Source organism: Pelodiscus sinensis, chromosome 3 (assembly GCF_049634645.1).
Source record: "Pelodiscus sinensis isolate JC-2024 chromosome 3, ASM4963464v1, whole genome shotgun sequence".
In the NCBI taxonomy this organism is placed as follows: Eukaryota; Metazoa; Chordata; order Testudines; family Trionychidae; genus Pelodiscus; species Pelodiscus sinensis.
Window position 1 is genome coordinate 26,585,910 of NC_134713.1, and position 18,644 is coordinate 26,604,553.

Below are 18,644 nucleotides of genomic sequence, written 5' to 3' on the forward strand. Positions count from 1 at the left end.
CAGCATCTGCAGTAAGAAAGCATAGATCCTACACTTCTCTCCTATGTTCTGTCTGGTGTTACGAGGACATCACCCTTTGCAGCAGTTACTCTTGAAGTTACTTACAGAAGAAGAAGACTTGCAGATGGCCAACATTCTGCGTGAGATGGACAGCAGCAACCTGTCATTGCATTTGATGTTCACAGAGCAGTTATAGGGTAGACAGTCACTTTTGGGCTAGGGAAATCAGCTAGGAAATCTGAGTGGTGGAATCACATTGTCATGCTAATATGAGATGAAGAACACTGGCTACAGAACTTTAGGATGCATAAAAAAGCATTCTGGAGGTGCGTGTTGAGCTGGCCCCCGAACTGTGGCACAAGGACACCCACATGAGAGCCGTTCTCTTGGTAGAGAAGTGTGTGGCAATTGCTGTCTGGAATCTGGTGACTCCTAACTGCTACCATTCTGTTGCAAATCAGTTTGAAGTGGGGAAGTTGTCATTGGGGCTGCACTACTGCAAGTGTGCAGGGCAATAAATCACTTTCTGCTATGAAGGACTGTGACTCTGGGAAATGTGCATGACGTACTGGATGGCTTTGCGGAGATGGGCTTTCCTAACTGGGGGAGGGGGCAATAGATAGCATATTTATTCCAATTTAGTGCCAGCTCACCTTGCCACAAAGTTCATCGACAGGAAGGAATATTTCTTGATGGTGCTGCAGGCACTTGTGGATCACTGTTAGTGTTCCACAGACATCAAAATGGAATGGTCTGGAAAGGTGCATGACATGCACATCTTCAGGCACAACAGCTTGTACAGAAAACTGCAAGTGAGGACTTTCTTTCTAGATCATATGTTTGCAGTGGGGGATATGGAAACGCCCATATTAACCCTGAGAGACCCAGCTTACCCCTTATAGCCATGGCTCATGAAACCTGACACAGGGCACCTGGATAGCAGTAAGAAGCATTTTAACAATAGGCTGAGCCAGTGCCACATGGAAATGGAATGTGCAGATTATACGGGAGATGAAAGTGTCTCTATGGAAGGCTACATCTTATGGAGGAGATCATTCCCATGTTCATAGTTGCATGCTGCACTTTGCATAATCTCTATGAATCTAAAGGTGAAATGTTTGCTCAGGGTTGGAGCATTGAGGCACAGTGCCTTATTGCAATTTGAGCAGCCTGACACTAGGGCTGTAAGAGCCTAGAGGGCTGCTATTAACATCAGGGAGGCTTTAACGAAGCACTTTGACAATGACGGACACTGAAATCTACCTCTTTTGTAGTTGCTTCCCTGGTGCATGCCATTTAACATCCCATGTAACACAAATGGATGCAAGAAAATGCTAGAACAGCATATACCTGGGACTGAAGTCATTGCTATAGGTTATGGAACAGAAAATAAAATCATTGTACCATTACAAATATTTGCCTTTATTGATTGAGACAAATTTCAATGAAACAAGCCAGAGGCAACAGTTCAGGGTCCAAGGGGCCTTCCCAGGAGTGGAGCTGGGAATGCTTGTACAGTGCACTGCCTGCCAGCTCCATCCCCAGAACCATCAATAATCGTGTAATTGATAAGTTTTGGTGTGATTCCACAATTACTCAATTAAACAATATCTAACATCCTTATTGTCAGCAGTAAAGGGAGGAGAAAAGTCCCTTATGGAGGTGGAAATTTTTAGTTGCTGCAACTGGATATCTTTCACAACAAAAGTCATGTTGCAGTGTGTACACTATCACTGTTTTGTTGCCAAAAGACAGTTTTTGTTCTACTGAATGACACAAATATGGGAATGATCAGGTCCTGAAGATTTTCCTAGATGGCAAATAACCCTAGACAATTATCTTCACAGCAACTCCTGAAAACTCTGAAGAACTTCTTTTCAGTCAGGAATTTAGCAAGAACAAATTTTATATTGTATTCCCACTTGGATGTATCTGCACTCAGGCACATTGTAGTAACCTGCTTTCAAAATCAGACTACTACAGGATCTTCGAAAGGCGGCAGGCGGGGAATGGGTGGGGCTTGGCCCCAAGAGCAGAGTGTTGCTGGCCTGCCCACCCTTCCCCAGCTGGGCTTTCACCACCGGTGCCTAGGCCCCCAGCCTGTGGACACAGATGATGTCATTCTGTCATCCCACAGGACATGTTATGAGAGAGAAATTATCTGTGTGCAGGCCCATACCCGAATACTCAATAATATAAAACAAATTTTCCACATAGGCTCACTAGTGCATTCCTCACCGCACTTACACGCGGTTATAGCGAACAGCTCATTGACAGAGAAGGACTTGAAGATGAAACGCCCCATTAGGGGGTCTGTACCACTACGGAGAGGATTAAACCCAGGCGAACTGACTGACTCGCTCTTAACGCACGAGAAAGGGGCAAACAGGAACGCGCGCTCCGCACGCGGGCAGCGAGAGGCCCAAGGTCAGATCGTAGGGGGCCGCCCCGAGCAGCTGCTTGGGGCCGGGCTGCCAGGGTCCGCCGCGCTACGTAGCGGAGCCCTTCCGCCTGCGGCCTTTCCTGCCTCGCCCCCGGCTCGGCTCCAAGCGCCCGCCCTCAGCTACCGCCGCTACCCCGCCGCGGTGTCTAGCGGGGAGGGGACACGCTGGAAGCCGGAGCCAGACCCGCGCTTTGAGCCCCTGGCCGAGAGAGCGCTGGGGTAGGACAGTCACGGCGACTTCTCAGCCCCTACGGGAAGATCACGCGTCACTACCGGGTCAAAGGGCAACCGGAAGTCACGGCGCGTGGGCTGGGGGAACGCGTGCATCCCCCCCCCCCGTGGCTTCCGCTCGCCCAGCGACCCGGCGGGGTGTCGGAGCAGGCGGCGGCCATGCAGGTCTCCAGCCTCAACGAGGTGAAGATCTACAGCCTGAGCGCGGGCCGGAGCCTGCCCGAGGTGAGAGGGGGCAGAGCCCCGCCCCCGCCGTGCCCCATGCGGGACCCGCAACGGCGTCTCCCCACCGGGAGAGCCCCCCCCCCCTCGCCACTCAGCCGCCGGGCCCCGCCCCTCCCGCCAGGCGCGGCTTGGCCCCCTCCACGCGCTCTGCGCCAAGCCGACCGAGGAGCGCGGCGGTTGCTGCCGGTTTGGGGGCGGGGCGCTGTCCGCTGGAAGAGCTGCTCGAATAACAGGCGCGACTGCAACTTTCTAGACAAACCCGGGGGCCGAATGCACAAGCCGGGGCGAGAGACTCCAGCCTTCGTGAGCGGACCTCTTAACGGCGGGGCGGGGTGGATCGAGGCTGTGTACGCGCTACAGTTTTAGGCCATGTACGTTTTGTGGCTCGGGTGTGGACGAGAGACTCCCTTGAGCGAAGTAAATTCCGCCAACCGAAGTGTCGGTGTGGGTAGCTCCATGACCTGCTGCACAGATCTTACCGCTTGCAGGGGCTGGAGTTACTCATTTAACTCTCTCAATGACTTAACCACCTGCATTCTGCTACAAAGACCTTTTACATCTGCACTTGAAAGGGAATCCTCTGAACTGTCATTCATGTTAAAATTCGACACTTTCCAAAAAGGACTCAACAAACATTTGAACTATCTCACCCATTACCAAGATAGTTTCCCCAATTATCACCTGTAATACCATTAACTCACAACCATCCCACTCTCCCTACCTCTAATATCATCAATTCACAGACACTTACCTTCCTTCCTGCATCCCCCTCCTGTTCTGCAATGTGATTTGTCCTTTTCATATTTGTTCATTTTTTTTTAATTGTATCCTTTGGTATATATGGTTGTGACTACTTTCTTCCACTATTTGATCTGAGGAAGTGGGTCTGGCCCACGAAAGCTCATCATCTAATAAACCATCTTGTTAGTCTTTAAAGTGCTACGTTGTCCTGCATTTTGCTTCATTTAACGGAAGAGCCCTTTCTAATCCACTTAGAGCAGGGGGCTCCAACCTTTTTAAACACATGATCACTTTTTAAATTTAACTGCAATCCAAGGTCAACCTTAAACACAAATACCCTAGTCCTGCCTCCTTTGAACCCCTTCTCTGAGGCCCCACCGGTGCTCACTATGTCATCCCTCCCACCTCAATCATAGAGCTGGAAGAGAGCTCAGGAGGTCATCAGGTCCAGCCCCCTGCTCTAGGCAGGACCAATCCCAACTAAATCAACCCAGCCACTGTTTTGTCCAGCTGAGACTTAAAAACTACTATCTCCCTAGGTAACCCATTCCAGTACTTCACTATCCTAGTGAAATAGTTTTTCCTAATATCCAACCTAGACCTCCCCCACTGTAACTTGAGATCATTGCTCCTTGCTCTGCCATCAGTCACTACTGTGAACAGCCTTTCTCTATCCTCCTTGGAACCTCCCTTCAGGAAGTTGAAGGCTGCTATCAAATCCCCCCTCACTCTTCTCTTCTGTAGACTACATAAACCCAAATTCCTCAGTCTCTCCCTATAGGTTGTGTGCTCCAGCCCCTAATCATTTTGGTTGTCCTTTGCTGGACCCTCTCCAGTGCATCCACATTCTTTCTATAGTGGGGGACCCAGAACTGGACACAGTATTCCAGATGTGGCCTCACCAGAGTCAAATAAAGGGGAATAATCACTTCTCCAGATCTGCTGGCAATGCTCCTCCTAATGCAACCTAATATGCCATTAGCCTTCTTGCCTACAAGAACACACTGTTGACTCATATCCAGCTTTTCATCCAGTGTAATCCCTAGGTCCTTTTCTGTTGAACTGCTACTTAGCCAGTCAGTCCCTAGCCTGTAACAATGCTTGGGATTCTTCCCTCCCAAGTGCAGGACTCTACACTTGTTCTTGTTGAACCTTATCAGATTTCTTCTGGCCCAATCCTCTAATCTGTCTAGGTCACGCTGGACCCTATCCCTATCTTCTTCTCCCCCTAGTGTCATCTGCAAACTTGCTGAGGGTGCAATCCATCCCCTCATCCAGGTCATTAATAAGGATGTTGAACAAAACCAGTCCTAGAACCGATCCTTTGAGCACTCCACTAGAAACTGAGCACCAACCTGACATTGGGCCCGACAGTTTGGCCAGCTTTCTATCCATCTTATAGTCCATTTATCCAATCCATACTCCCTTAACTTGCTGGCAAGAATATTATGGGAGACCGTATCAGAAGCTTTGCTAAAGTCAAGGTATATCACATCCACTGACTTTCCCATATCCACAGAGCCAGTTACCTCATCATAGAAGCTAATCAGATTGGTCAGGCATGACTTGTCCTTTGTGAATGCATTTTGACTATTCCTGATCACTTTCCCTTCTTCCAAGCGCTTCAAAATGGATTCCTTGAGGATCCCCTCCATGATTTTTCTGGGGACTGAGGTAAGGCTGATTGGTCTGTAGTTCCCTGGATTGTCCTTCCCTTCTTTAAAGATGGGCACTGCATTTGCCTTTTTCCAATCATCCGGGATCTCTCCCTAATTTTCATAGATAATGGCCAAAGGCTCTGCAATGACATTTGCCAACTCCCTCGGTACCCTCGGATGCATTAAATCTGGACCCATGGATTTGTGCATGTTTAGCTTTTATAAATGGTTCATAACCTGTTCTTTCCCCACCAAGGGCTGTCCACTTCCTTCCCATACTAGGCAATGCAATGCATTAGTCTGGGAGCTGACCTTGTCTGTAAAGACAGAGGCAAAGAAAGCATTGAGTACTTTAGCTTTTCCAATATCATCTGTCACTAGGTTACCTTCCTCATCCAGTAAGGGCCCCACACCCTCTCTGATCATCCTCTTATTGCTAACATGCCTGTAGAAACCCTTTTTGTTACCCTTCACATCCCTTGCTAGCTGCAATTTCAATTGAACTTTTGCCTTCCTGATTACTCCCCTGCATTCTCGAGCAATATATTTATACTCCTCCCTAATCATCTGTCCAAGTTTCCACTTCTTGTAAGCTTCCATTTTATGTTTAAGCTTACCAAGGATTTCCCTGGTAAGCCAGTCTGGTTGCCTACCATATTTGCTTTTTTTTACTGCGCTTCGGGATGATTTGTTCCTGTGCCTTCAATAAGGCTTCTTTAAAATACTGTCAGCTCTCCTGGAGTCCTTTCCCCTTCTTGTTAGCATCCCAGGGAATCCTGCCCATCAGTTCTCTGAGGGAGTCCAAGCCTGCTGTTCTGAAGTCCAGGGTATGTATTTTGCTGCTCTCCTTTCTTCCTTTGGTTAGGATCCTGAAATCTACCATTTCATGATCATTACTTCCCAGTTTGTCACCCACCTCTACTTCCCCTACTAGTTCCTCCCAGTTTGTGAGCAGCAGGTTAAGCTGCGCATGGCCCCTGGTTGGTTCCTTCAGCACTTGTACCAGGAAGTTATCCCCAGCATTCTCCAAAAACTTCCTGGATTGTCTGTGTGTGGCTGTATTTGTCTCCCAACAGATGTCAAGGTGATAAAAGTCCCCTTTGAGAACCAGGTCCTGTGATCTGGAAACTTCTCTCAGTTCTCTGAAGAAAGCCTCGTCTACCTCCTCCAGGATCACCTTTTGGAGGCTCAAAGATCAACTAGTAGATCTCTATCTACTGGTTGGTGACCACTGACTTAGAGTGTCTGCTCTAGCAGTTCTTGTGGTAGGAGGAAAAAGTAAATAGTACTTCCTCATCTAATTTTTCCACACCATGGCTGTGTCTAGACCGGCAAGTTTTTCCACAAAAGCATCTGCTTTGGTGGAAAAACTTGCCAGCTGTCTACACTGGCCGCTTGAATTTCCGCAAGAACACTGACTTCCTATTGTCTGAAATCAGTGCTTCTTGCGGAAATACTATGCTGCTCCCGTTCGTGCAAAAGTGCTTTTGCGCAAAAGGGCCAGTGTAGACAGCTCAGATTTGTTTTACACAAAAAAGCCCTGATTGCGAAAATGGCGATCAGAGCTTTTTTTGCGGAAAAGCGCGTCTAGATTGGCACGGACGCTTTTCCGCAAAAAGTGCTTTTGCAGAAAAGCATCCGTGCCAATCTAGACGCTCTTTTCCGCAAATGTTTTTAACAGAAAACTTTTCCGTTAAAAGCATTTGAGGAAAATCATGCCAATCTAGGCGTAGCCCATGACTTTGCAGTAGATTTTATATCATGATTTTATTGATCTCTGTTGTATACTTTTAGGGATTTCCAATTTTAGGAATTTTAAGGAATTTTTAGGGATTCTCCTCATATGGCAGTTCCATACCCACAATCATTTTTCTTGCCCTTTTCTGAATCTTTTCCAATTCTGATATATCTTTTTGAGATGGGGGCAGCCACATCTCCATACACTGTTCAAGATGTGGACATACCATGGATTTATATAGAGGCAATATGATATTTTCGTTCTTCTTCTGTATCCCTTTCTTAATGAGTCCCAACATTGTTCACTTTTTTGACTGAAAAAAAATCAGGTTTTACATTGGTAGTGTCCCCTTCATATATGTGTCTGTGTGTGTCACTGATATCATCTGGGATAGGGATGTTAGTGAGTAGTTGACTAATCGACTACCCAATAATAAGTATAAGCTCCTCGCTCCCCCCCCCCCCACACACACCCTTGCTGCCTCTGAGAAGCAGCAAGCAAGGGAGTCGGGGCAGGAGCCAGTGTTGGGAGAAGGAAGCTTAAAAGCTGGTTTCCCCCCAGCACTTTCTGCGTTGCTGCCTGCTTCCCCCCACCGCTGCCTATAGGGGAGGCTGCTGTGAAGCAGCCTCTGCCTACAGCAGGCCGAGGCTTGCCGTGGGCAAAGGCTGCTCCAGCAGTAGCCCCTGTTCGTGGCAGCCCAGGATGGTTGCACGCAGAGCAGCCCCAAGCCACAGCCAGCCCTGGCCACTGTGAATATGGGCTGGTGCTGGAGCAGCCTCTGTTTGCAGCCGACAGGGCTGGCCTCAGCCAGCGGCTGCTGCTGGAGCAGTCCCTGCCCGTAGCCAACCCTGGGAGCAGTCCCTGTTCGTGGTGGACAAGGCTGGCCCCAGCTCACTCTGGTCTGGGATCCTGCGCCTCTGCATTTTATATGTAGTAAGAGCCCAGCATGGAAGCTCTTGCTACATTTAAAATGCAGACTTGCAGTGTGGGTGGCTCCCTGAGCCGGCATGTGCCAGCTCCTAAAGCTACTCCCTCAGCAGGTCTGCTGATAGGGCCTTATCAACTACTTGTATCGTCGTCGATACAAATTGTATCAACTACCCAATTAGCCAGGTAACCTCAATTTTAAATCCTTAATCTGGGAGACATAGAAATAGGACAAAGTGAAGAATACTGGAGACAAAATATTTGTCTAATGACAAAATTTCAATAATTTTGACTGAAGTCTCTGTTTACTGTCACTGCCCCAATAATGACCTTTTACGTATTTGTGGAGTGTAATCATTCTACATTCTGTCTCTCATTTTTTTCTAGATTGCTGTTCTAAATTTTGGTATTGTAACATGTGGTTTGACAAAAGTTGTGTTCCCGGCATGTTAGCTAGCACATGCTAACTGATACATTCCAAAAGTTTACCATAAACTCTGAAGTTTATATACTTTTACACATGCTAAACAGTTTGAGTTACAGGTAGGTGCAATGAACTGTTAAAATGTGCGTGTTGTGTTAACAGCAATTCTTCAAGTGTCATCTAGACAAGGCTAGAGTTGATGGCAAAGCTATTTTGCGGGGGCTATGGATCTTGAGATTTTATTTGGAAAAAAATGTGTAACTTACTGCTCTGATTGCAAAAGATAAACATTCTGAATGTAAGTAGCTATAATAATCAGGTGAATATTGAGAGACTAACAGTACACTCAGCTTTTCAATTACTTTTTTTCATAAGTTTGAAATTCAGTATATTCATGGAAATGCTTTGCTATATATAGCACAATGACCAGAAAAAGAATTAATTTGCCTATTGCATCCTAAGATTGTTTCACTGGCAAAAATGGCTTTCTTTTCTCCTAGCACTTTAAATTAATATTGACAGTAATTGTTTTTCTTTTCTTACAGTGGCTTTCTGATAGAAAGAAGAGAGCACTACAAAAGAAAAATGTGGGTAGGTTGTCTTTAACATATACTGTTAATGGGCTGCAGTTTATAAAGTGATTTAAGAACTATAATTATATCTTGAACATGTAGATAGCTGTCAGCCATCTCTATACAAAAGAGTTACAGTAAATATAATTTAGGTTGGGAGAGTTGGGAGAGTATCAAGAAGTAAATTTCTTCATAAGCAATCTTGAGTGGAGGAATTATTCAATGTTCTTGATGGATCACTTTTACATATTCATTACAATCAGATTGTATCTGAATCGGAAATGTGACAACTGTGATTCTGAAGGACAATGTAGCTGTTTACACCCACAATTCTAAGTGCCAAGTGCAGATAACAGAACATTCTTTTCTGGCAAGAAGTCCTGCCATCAAGTTCTGTTGTTCAACTCAAAGTGAAAATCCACGTTTTAATTAAAACCTCCTTTTCTTGTCCCAAACAAACAAAAACACCCACCAACAAAAATTTGTAGCTATACACAGTCATGCTCCTTTGCCTAGAGCAAGGGAGACTAACAAAACATCTCTTTACTCGGGATTTTTATGCTATCTTCTTTTTGGCATAAATACCATAGTGGTAACTACCACATGGAAATCTATAATAGGAATATTTTGAAGTTTTATTGCTTGAGTCCGTAAGGAAGGGTGATGTGATGCACTATACAGGTTGGATCGTGCTGGTCCGGCACCTGACTAGAATCAGATGAGGGATTTTGCTGGACCGGGGGAGGTTGTTTCTGGACTCCTGTCACTGGCACCTCTGGCCCGGCTGCTGGCCTCCTGGTCAGCCCTCCACTTTCTATTGGCCCCGCTGCCCTGCTGACCTCACCCGACAGCCCTGCATGCCAGGGCTCCGGGACCCTGCTGAGCTACCATGGCTCCTAACTCCACTGCCTGCTGCCATGTGTTGTGTGGCCTCACCATCAGCTTGTTGCGGGCAGCCCAATGCCCTACTGGCCCTGCAGGGGTCCTTGCCGCTGACCCTTAACCAGGACTCTGGTCCTGCAACATCTGTGCCGGACCATGGATGTTGCTGGATCAAAGAATCTCGATCTGCATCAGGATTTCTCAGCCTGTGGCTCAGGATCCAAAATCAGGTTGCCAGAATGTCTCAGAGGGTTGCATGGCAACTCCTGTGGCTCCTGTACTTTGGAGCTGGCTGGGCTCATCTTCGTGTTCCAGGAAACCTTTGGAGTCCTGGCCCCACTCAGGTTAAGCCCAGCTGTCATGTTGACAGGCATTTGGGTAGGCCAAATTTGAATGAGTGGCACAGCCACCCAAGAAGGTAGATTATAACCCACAAGCACAGACTTGGTCCTGTCCAGGTGGTGGGGCCAAACCTTAGCAGCACTTCAGAGCTTGGAATGGAGAGCCAACCCCAGACAGGCCCATAGCACAACCGCTGAAGGAGCTGCCACTGTGGAGTGAGAGTGCCAGGCAGAATCCAAATGAAAATACCCCCAAGTTTATTTACTGTGTCATGAAAAGCTACTGGTTGAACCTCTCTGGCTCAGGCATTACTGATGTTGCCAGACCAGAGAGCCCTGGCAAGGAGCAGCTAGCCATGGAGCCCCAGTGATTCCAGGATGGAGCCTGTGGCCCAAGGGGCCAACCTCCTCTGGTCCAACAAACTCACTCCTTTGAGACTAGTCAGGTTCCAAGGGAGCCAGACCAGGGAGGTCCAAACTAAACATTTACAACTGGATCCTGAGCCCCAAAAGACTGGGGGAAACTGCAGTATATGATGTCTCGATTTTGTACGTTAAAAAGCTATTTAACACACTTGTCTGTACTATAATTGTGTTAAAGTACTGTAACTGAAGAGACATGATTTACTAATTTTGTAAATTTATCATTCAGCGTATTTTTGGAAGCAGTATTGCTTATATTAAATATTCAGTATGCTTAAAATGAGCATTTTGGGGTTTTTTTATATTGCCTTATGTAAAGTTTTCTGTTAGACAAAAGATGTTAACAGTTTTCTTTAATAGGACTGTTTTCTCTTTAGATGTTCGCAGAAGAATTGAACTTATTCAAGATTTTGACATGCCCACAGTTAGCACAAAGATTAAGGTATCAAAGGATGGACAATATATTATGGCAGCTGGTAAGTTGAATAAATGTATATGCTAAAACTATTAGAAAACCTGGACCTGGGGGTACCTTACTGGAGAGAAGTCTTTCTAGATCATTCTTAAGTGTCAGTGTTCAGGTGTGTTTTCAGTTTGCTTACATCATGCTACTCTGTAAAACACTACTTTGTAGCACATGAGTATTCATAGAGTTTAATTAAGGGATATTTTGCAGATGGAATCTGCCTTTTACACTTCCATTTAGGAATGTAAGTGAGTAGTCTGAGGCAGCAAGGGTGGGGAGGGCGTAGGAGCTGGTGAGAACTAACTCCGCTGTGGCTATGCATGTTAAATGTGTTAAGAGCCCGGTGGCTCTTACCACATTTTAAATGCAGAGTTGCGGTGGTGGTAGTGAGCACCCCCCTTTATGGACTAATTAAGTAGTCGATGGAAATTCCATTGACTACTCGATTAGCTAATTAACCGTTACTTAACATCCCTATATCCATTATGTGCATATGAGTCTGGTTTTCAAAATGCATTTTTAAGGTTATTTGACCGAAAATCTTAGAGAACACCAAACTATTGAATGATTCCAATTTGGATAAATAATTAAACCTGATTTTGAATTTTTTTTTTCAAATCAAAAGTAAAAATTAATGAAACTCTGTACAGTTTCACGGATTTGCCCAGGTTGATGTAATCATGTATTATTTGTGATGGAAATATACTATTTCACTTGATAGCTGCATATTTCACTTGATTAATCTCACATTAATGATAAAGAAAATCTAAGTACTTCAGTCAGTTTGGTTAAAATGTTCCTGTTGTTTGTTGTTGTACAATACTCGTATCTTATTTTAAATAAATCTAGTATTCTTTAAAAAGATGGAGGCATAGTACTACAACTAAACTTCACAGAGATAACAAATGTGAATTCGGATTAAGCAGGCTCGAGTAACCTAATGCAGTGGAGAGATTTAGCCTTTCAGACTAATTGGAAGGATATAGTGTTATAATTAGTGTTCTATGCAGTTAAATAGACAGTTGTCTTGGGCTTATATACATGTGGGTGGTTTTCAGATTAAATCTCTAGCTTCAAGGTCAAGGTATTCAAAAACAGGTCCTTAAAATTATGTCCCTTTCCTGGCTTGATTGTAAAAAATTGCACACACTTAGCAGCAGCTACCACTGTTTTTTAGGGCTGAAGGTTCCAACAATTAAAATAACAGCAAAAGTAAACACAGTGCATACTTAAGACCTGGCCGTTTAGCTAATTGTTTTGAAAACATATTCTTTGATTTGCTTATGTCAAGGATAAAACTGTTTTGCAGGAACATATAAGCCAAGGATCCGGTGTTTTGATACCTATCAATTATCCTTGAAATTTGAAAGATGCTTAGATTCTGAAGGTCAGTAAATTATGTAACTTTAAACTGTATATGGGAGGCATTGTGGACATGTGAGTAGGGAGCTGAAATAGGAGTACAGAGATCTGTGATTTGTCATTGATTTGCTGTGATTTTATGCAAGTCACTTTTTTGTACCTCTATTCCCCCATCTGTAAAAGAGGGGGTTATATATTTAAAAAAAACTTTTCCTGAAGGACGACAGAGTGACGTTATCACATCGCTCTGCATCCTGTCTGCCTCTTCTCTTCCTCCCTCCCGCCATCCCCCCTCTCTTTGGTGCTTGGGGGGTTGGTGCCACACGGCCTCTTTCCTCCCTTCCCCCCCTCCCCCAGGTGCTTCTGCCTTGGCCTTGCCCAACCCCTTTGTGGCCAGGGTGGGAGAGCCAGGCCTGGCGAGGCAGGAGGGTGAGCAAGTGGAGAGAGGCATGGGGGTTGTGGAGGAGAGCTGGGGCTGGTACGGCTTCTGTCCTGCCTGGTGATGGGGGTGGGTAGAGAAAGCTGGGGCTGGCATGGCCCTTACCCCCCGGCTGGGCAGGGGGTAGGCGGGTTGGGGGCAGGCCACGGCTGCCAAGCCTTGGCCCTGCATAGCTGGGCCTGCCTAACCCCAGACACGGGGGGGGGGGGGAGGAGGTTGGTGAGGATAGTGCACAGGGGGCTCAGCCCCCTAATTCAGAGGTGGCCAACCTGAGCCTGAGAAGGAGCCATAATTTACCAATACCAGAGGGATAGCTGTGTGTGTTTGAATCTGCATAAATAACGAGAAGTCCCGTGGCACCTTATAGACTAGCAGATTTATTGGAGCGTAAGCTTTCGTGGGCAAAGACCCACTTCGTCAGATGCATGTAGTGGAAATTCCAGAGGCAGGCATAAATATACAGGTATATGAAAAGAGTACCAATCAAAAGTAAGGCTAGAGATAACGAGGTCAATTCAATCAGGGAGGATGAGGCCCCCTTCTAACAGCTGATGTGGAGGTGTGAACACCAAGAGAGGTGAAACTGCTTTTGTAGTTGGGTAGGGCATTCAGTCTTTGTTTAATCCTAAACTGATAGTGTCACATTTGCAAATGAATTGTGGCTCTACAGTTTCTCTTTGAAGTATGTTTTTGTAGGTTTTTTTGTTGCAGGATGGCTACTTTTAAATCTGCTACTGTGTATCCAGAGAGATTGAAGTGTTCTACAGGTTTTTGTATGTTACCATTTCTGATATCTTATTTGTGTCCGTTTATTCTTTTATGTAGGGACTGTCCAGTTTGGCTGATGTATATGGCAGAGGGGCATTGCTGGTACATGATGGCATATAATACATTGGTAGATGTGCAGATGAATGAGGTGGCTGATGTGGTTAGGTCCTGTGATGGTGTTGCTGGTGTAGATATGTGGGCAGAGTTGGCACCGAGGTTTGTTGCAGGGATTGATACCTGAGTTAGTTACTGTGGTGTGGTGGATGGTTGCTGGTGAGAATTTGCTTCAGGTTGGCGGGCTGTCTGTGGGCAAGGACTGGCCTACCTCCCAAGGTCTGTGAGGTTGAGGGATCATTGTCCAAGATGGGTTAAAGATCACTGATGATGCATTGGAGAGGTTTTAGCTGGGGACTGTATGGTGATGATGGCCAATGGTGTTCTGTTATTTTCTTTGTTTGTCCTGTCTTGTAGCAGGAGGCTTCTGGGTACACTTCTGGCTTTGTCAATCTGTTTTCTAAGTTCCTCGGGTGGGTATTGTAGTTTTAAGAATGCTTGGTGAAGATCTTGTAGGTGTTTGCTCCAACCCCTCATTCAGAGACAAATGCAGTTGTACCTTAGTGCTTGGCTGTAGACAATGGATTGTGTGGAGTGTCCGGGATGGAAGCAGGAGGCATGTAGGCACTTCTCATTGTTTATGCAGAATTTACCAACGTGCATTGCCAAAAGAGCCACAATAATGTCAGCAGACCTCGTTCAGTTCCCCCTGCTCCCCCACACCTTCCGCCCACCATCACAGTCAGCTGCTTTGTACCATGCAAGAACCGGAGGGGGAGTGGGCAGAAATGGGTTGGGGCTTCGGGGGAAGAGGAGAGAGTGGGGGCAATGCCTGGGGCAGAGCACTCCTACCCACTGCACATTGAGAAATTGGCCACTGTAGCTCTAATCTTAGAGTCGGCACCTATGCAAGGAGCCTCATGTTAACTTCTGAAGAGCCACAGGTTGGCCATCTCTGCCCTACCGTATTTTCCGGCGTATAACACGACTTTTGATGTTAAAAAACATCCCCCAAAAATCGGGGGTCGTCTTATATGCCGGGTATACAGCTTTGCGGCTTTGCAAAGCCTCGGGGGAAGCCGGTGGTGGGGCATCCCAGGCGCGCCTGGGCTGCCCCGCCGCCGGAGCCTCTCCGTGGCTTTGCAAAGCCTCGGGGGAAGCCGGCGGCGGGGCAGCCCAGGTGCGCCGGGGCTGTCCCGCTGCTGGGGCGTCCTCAGAGGCTTTGCTCCCGGTGTCCCTGGTCTGCTGGAGATGGTCCCCAGCAGACCAGAGGCACCGGGAGCAAAGCCGAAGCGGCGGCGGGGTGCCGCGCTTCTGAGGCTTTGCTCTGGCAAAGCCACAGAGGCGCGGGACCCCGCCGCTGCTGCAGCTTTGCTCCCGGTGCCTCTGGTCTGCTGGGGACCGTCTCCAGCAGACCAGGGACACCGGGAGCAAAGCCGGGAGGCGGAGGGGCGCTGGGGTATAAGACGAAACCCTATCTTTTAACTAAAAAATTAGGGGGTCGTCTTATACGCCCAGTAGCCTTATACGCCGGAAAATATGGTAGTTATTTAAATAATTTTGTAAAGCATTTTAAAATTTGTGGAAACTTTAATAACAAATCTAAAGCAAAATACAAACTATTTGGTTTATGTTGTAACTTAAATTTGTAAAATGCTTAAGTTTTGCATTACAATTTTCTTAGTAAATGTAAGATACAAATGTCCATGTGTATTTCTAGTCAACCTAAATGTCATTTTTGTAAATCAGTAGGACTGCTAGAAACTCAGCCACAAATCCTAGATGAATTTGCTTTTATGGTTGGCTAGCCTTTTAAAAATTGGTTTTAAAAATTATCAAAAAATCTAATTAAATAATCTTTAGCTAAACACTTGGAAAGAAAAAAGTGAAATAATCTAGTGTTCTTGAAAACTGTAAAAAGCTTTAATTTTTTCATTTGGCATCAAATTTAAATCTGTGAGCTAGCAAATGTTATTTCTGTGTTAATTGCTCACATTCTGCTGGAATTTGAGCTTATTTGCTTTATTTCCTGTCTGAAAAGCACTTAATAGATTGTGAGTGCTACTGGCAGTGGATAAATAATTTCATGCAAAAAACTTGCATAGTTAAGTGTTTGAGGTATGGTAAAGGCTGGGTTTATTTGAAACTTTGTGCATGTTCTTTATATGATCTTTAATTACATGATTACATGTTCATTTATTTTAAATTTTAAATACAGTACAAGTGTGTATTTTTCTTGTATGCCAGAAAAACAGAATCTGAGAATTATTAATTTACAAAAACACATTAAACATTCTCCACAATTTACTTCAGATTAAGTACAACAGTTTAATGATGAACATTTGCTGACATATACAAGCTGCCTAAATTCATCAAAAATTGCCTTTCTCTGTCTGACTTTATTGGCATCTAACTAGATTGAGTCAGAAGAGATGTACATAAGAATTATTGGAAGGAAAATACATTGTTTACAAGAATGATAAAACTTTACAAAATGTTACATGTGTATCTTTAAAGCAGTGTTTCCCAATTTTATTTGGCCATGGAACGCTTTTCAGAATTTCAAGGAACCCCTAGGTTTGTCAAGCAAAAAAGAAAAAAAGAGGAGAACCCACCAATGCATGAAAATCACATTCTTTCCCCAAGACCCCACCTCTTTGAGGCCCCACCCTCTCTGTTCCCCTCCTCTCCATCACTTGCTATCCCCAGCCCTTATATACTCTCACTGGGGAGACAGGAGATGCGGGCTCTGGGGTGGGAATGAGGGATTTGAGTGTGGGAAGGGGTAAGAAGTGCAAGCTCTGGGAGGGAATTTGCATGCAGGGGAAAGGGATGCTGGCTCAGGGAGGGGGCTCCAGGTAGGGGAGTGTTGGGCTCAGGTGGAAGGTTGGGGTGCTGAGCAAGTCACAGGCTTGTGGATGTGAGGTTGCAAGAGTTTGGGTTGGATATGTGAGGGGCTCAGGGCAAGGAGGCTGTGAGTATGATGGGCTCAGGACACAGATTTGTGATGGTGTGGATGGTGCAGGAGTGTTGTGGCAGAAGACAGAGGATGTGGGGATGCAGGAGTTTGGGAATGTAAGAGGCTCAGGGCGGGGTTCCAGTGTATGATAGGCTCAGATTTGGGGTCAGGTGGTGCAGGAGTGTTATGATGTTGCAGTGAGATGGGGATTTAGCCCCAACTGGGGGCATGTTGGCCAGGCTTCATTTTAAAATAAAATATTATGTCAAACTCAAAAGGTTTTAGCATTGTCTTTATTTATGAGAGGGGCTAGGAACCGGTTTTGAGTCAAGGGTCACTGACCCACAGAAAAGTCAGTTGGGGCCACACAAGTGAGATGCAAAAAAAAACCCCAACAACCCTCCAAAAACCCCCAAGCCTCACTAATGTGGTCCCAACTGTGCTGGTGAGGGCAGGGAACAGGGTGCTAGTGGGTGGCAGGGTGCTGGGGTCAGGGCCAGGGTGGTGCTGGGTGCTGCGGTGGGTGGCAGGGTGCTGGGGCTAGGGTGGTGCTGGGTGCTGGGGTGAGTGGGAGGGTGCTGGGGCCGGGGCCAGGGTCCTGGGGTGGGCGGCAGGGTGCTGGGACTGGGAACAGGGTCCTGCTGGGAGCTGGGGACAGTGCTGGTGGGGTCAGAGGACAGGGTACTCATGGGGGGTCTGGGCAGGGGACAAGGAAAGCTGGGACCGGTACCTGGCAATCCTGCAGCACTTCTGGGTTCCGGGAAGTGTGCGACTGCACTGTCCCTCCCCAGACAGCTGGCATGCGTGCTGCCTGAGCAGCAGGGGCTCTTTCACTCCAGCAACTTACTTCCGCAATGCCGTCCTGCGGGGGGCGGGGGGAGCGGTATGGTGAGTCCCAGGGCAGAGTGCGATGCCTGCACAGTCAGAGCTGTGCAGATCTGGGTCTCCTGACCTCCCCCCCCCCCGCACTGCACAGAAAGGCGGCAGAACTAAGTTGCAGGGTACCACAGCCCCAGCTGTTCAGGCAGTGCATGACGGGTCATTTTGGGAGGGGAAGTGCTTCCCTCCCTGCTGTGGGTCATGTGGAGTCACCCCTGTCCGGCACCCCTCTAGTGTGCCGGCCAGGAGCAACTGTTCCCTCTGCCCCCGCCTCCCTATGCCTCTGCATTATCAGGGAGGAACTGGAAACAAGCTAGCCATTTCTCTCTCTATTTCAGCAGGGGTGGGGGAATCCTGGCTCTTTGTGGAACCCCTACTTTCGCTTCATGGAACCCCAGGGTTCTGCAGAGCACCAATTGGGAAACACTGCTCTAAGGCTTTAGGAAAGTATATGAAGATTGTATTTGATCATTTAATTAAAGATTCCATATACAATCTAAGTATTCCACATTGACTTCAATGCAAGGTTTAAGTTAAGCATTCAAAATCTAAGTTGTTTTTTGTAAATCATGCTTACATGATTGATTCTAAATTTTTTTTATTCCTCTTCCCCAGTGGTTACATTTGATATTTTATCAGATGATTACTCAAAGGTATGTTTAATATTTTTATTTCGTAATGTCTATTAAGAAAAACGTGAATTATTTTAGACTTCTGTGAACTGAAGGGATACTGCCAGTACAAACTTTTGAAGTTGATGAGCTAAAAAAAAAAAAAGGTCCAGTTTCTTTAAATACCATGTCATGACTCTTTTAAAATAATCTTTAAAATGTTTCCTTTTAATGATGCTTACCTGTATCCTTACTGGTTAACCAGCTCTTGCCAGTGAACTCTGGTGGCTGAGAGCTGCCCGGGGTTGTATCACTCCCGGTTGTGAATGAGGCGATGGGACCTCATGTCAGCAGAGGGGCTGGGCTGTGGTCTTAAACCTAAGTTAAAATGGTTAACTGATTAAGCACTAGTGTTTAACCAGTTATGAGAAGGGATGTTAAAATGGCTATGACAATCTTTAGGGGTTTGAGAACTGGGACCTGCCGAGGTGTGGGATTTTG

The 18,644-nt window shown here is 46.3% G+C and overlaps 1 protein-coding gene across 1 annotated transcript in view; it reads left to right on the forward strand.

The window, feature by feature from the left end:
• Positions 1-2,709: 2,709 nt before the first annotated feature.
• Positions 2,710-18,644, forward strand: part of NOL10 (nucleolar protein 10) — a 98,393-nt gene continuing 82,458 nt past the window's right edge. Inside the window, exons 1-5 of the mRNA XM_075923499.1 lie at positions 2,710-2,899; positions 8,933-8,978; positions 10,983-11,081; positions 12,381-12,458; positions 18,148-18,185. Coding sequence (XP_075779614.1) covers positions 2,834-2,899; positions 8,933-8,978; positions 10,983-11,081; positions 12,381-12,458; positions 18,148-18,185 — 327 coding nt within the window. The 5' untranslated portion in view covers positions 2,710-2,833. The remainder of the gene's footprint in view (positions 2,900-8,932; positions 8,979-10,982; positions 11,082-12,380; positions 12,459-18,147; positions 18,186-18,644) is intronic.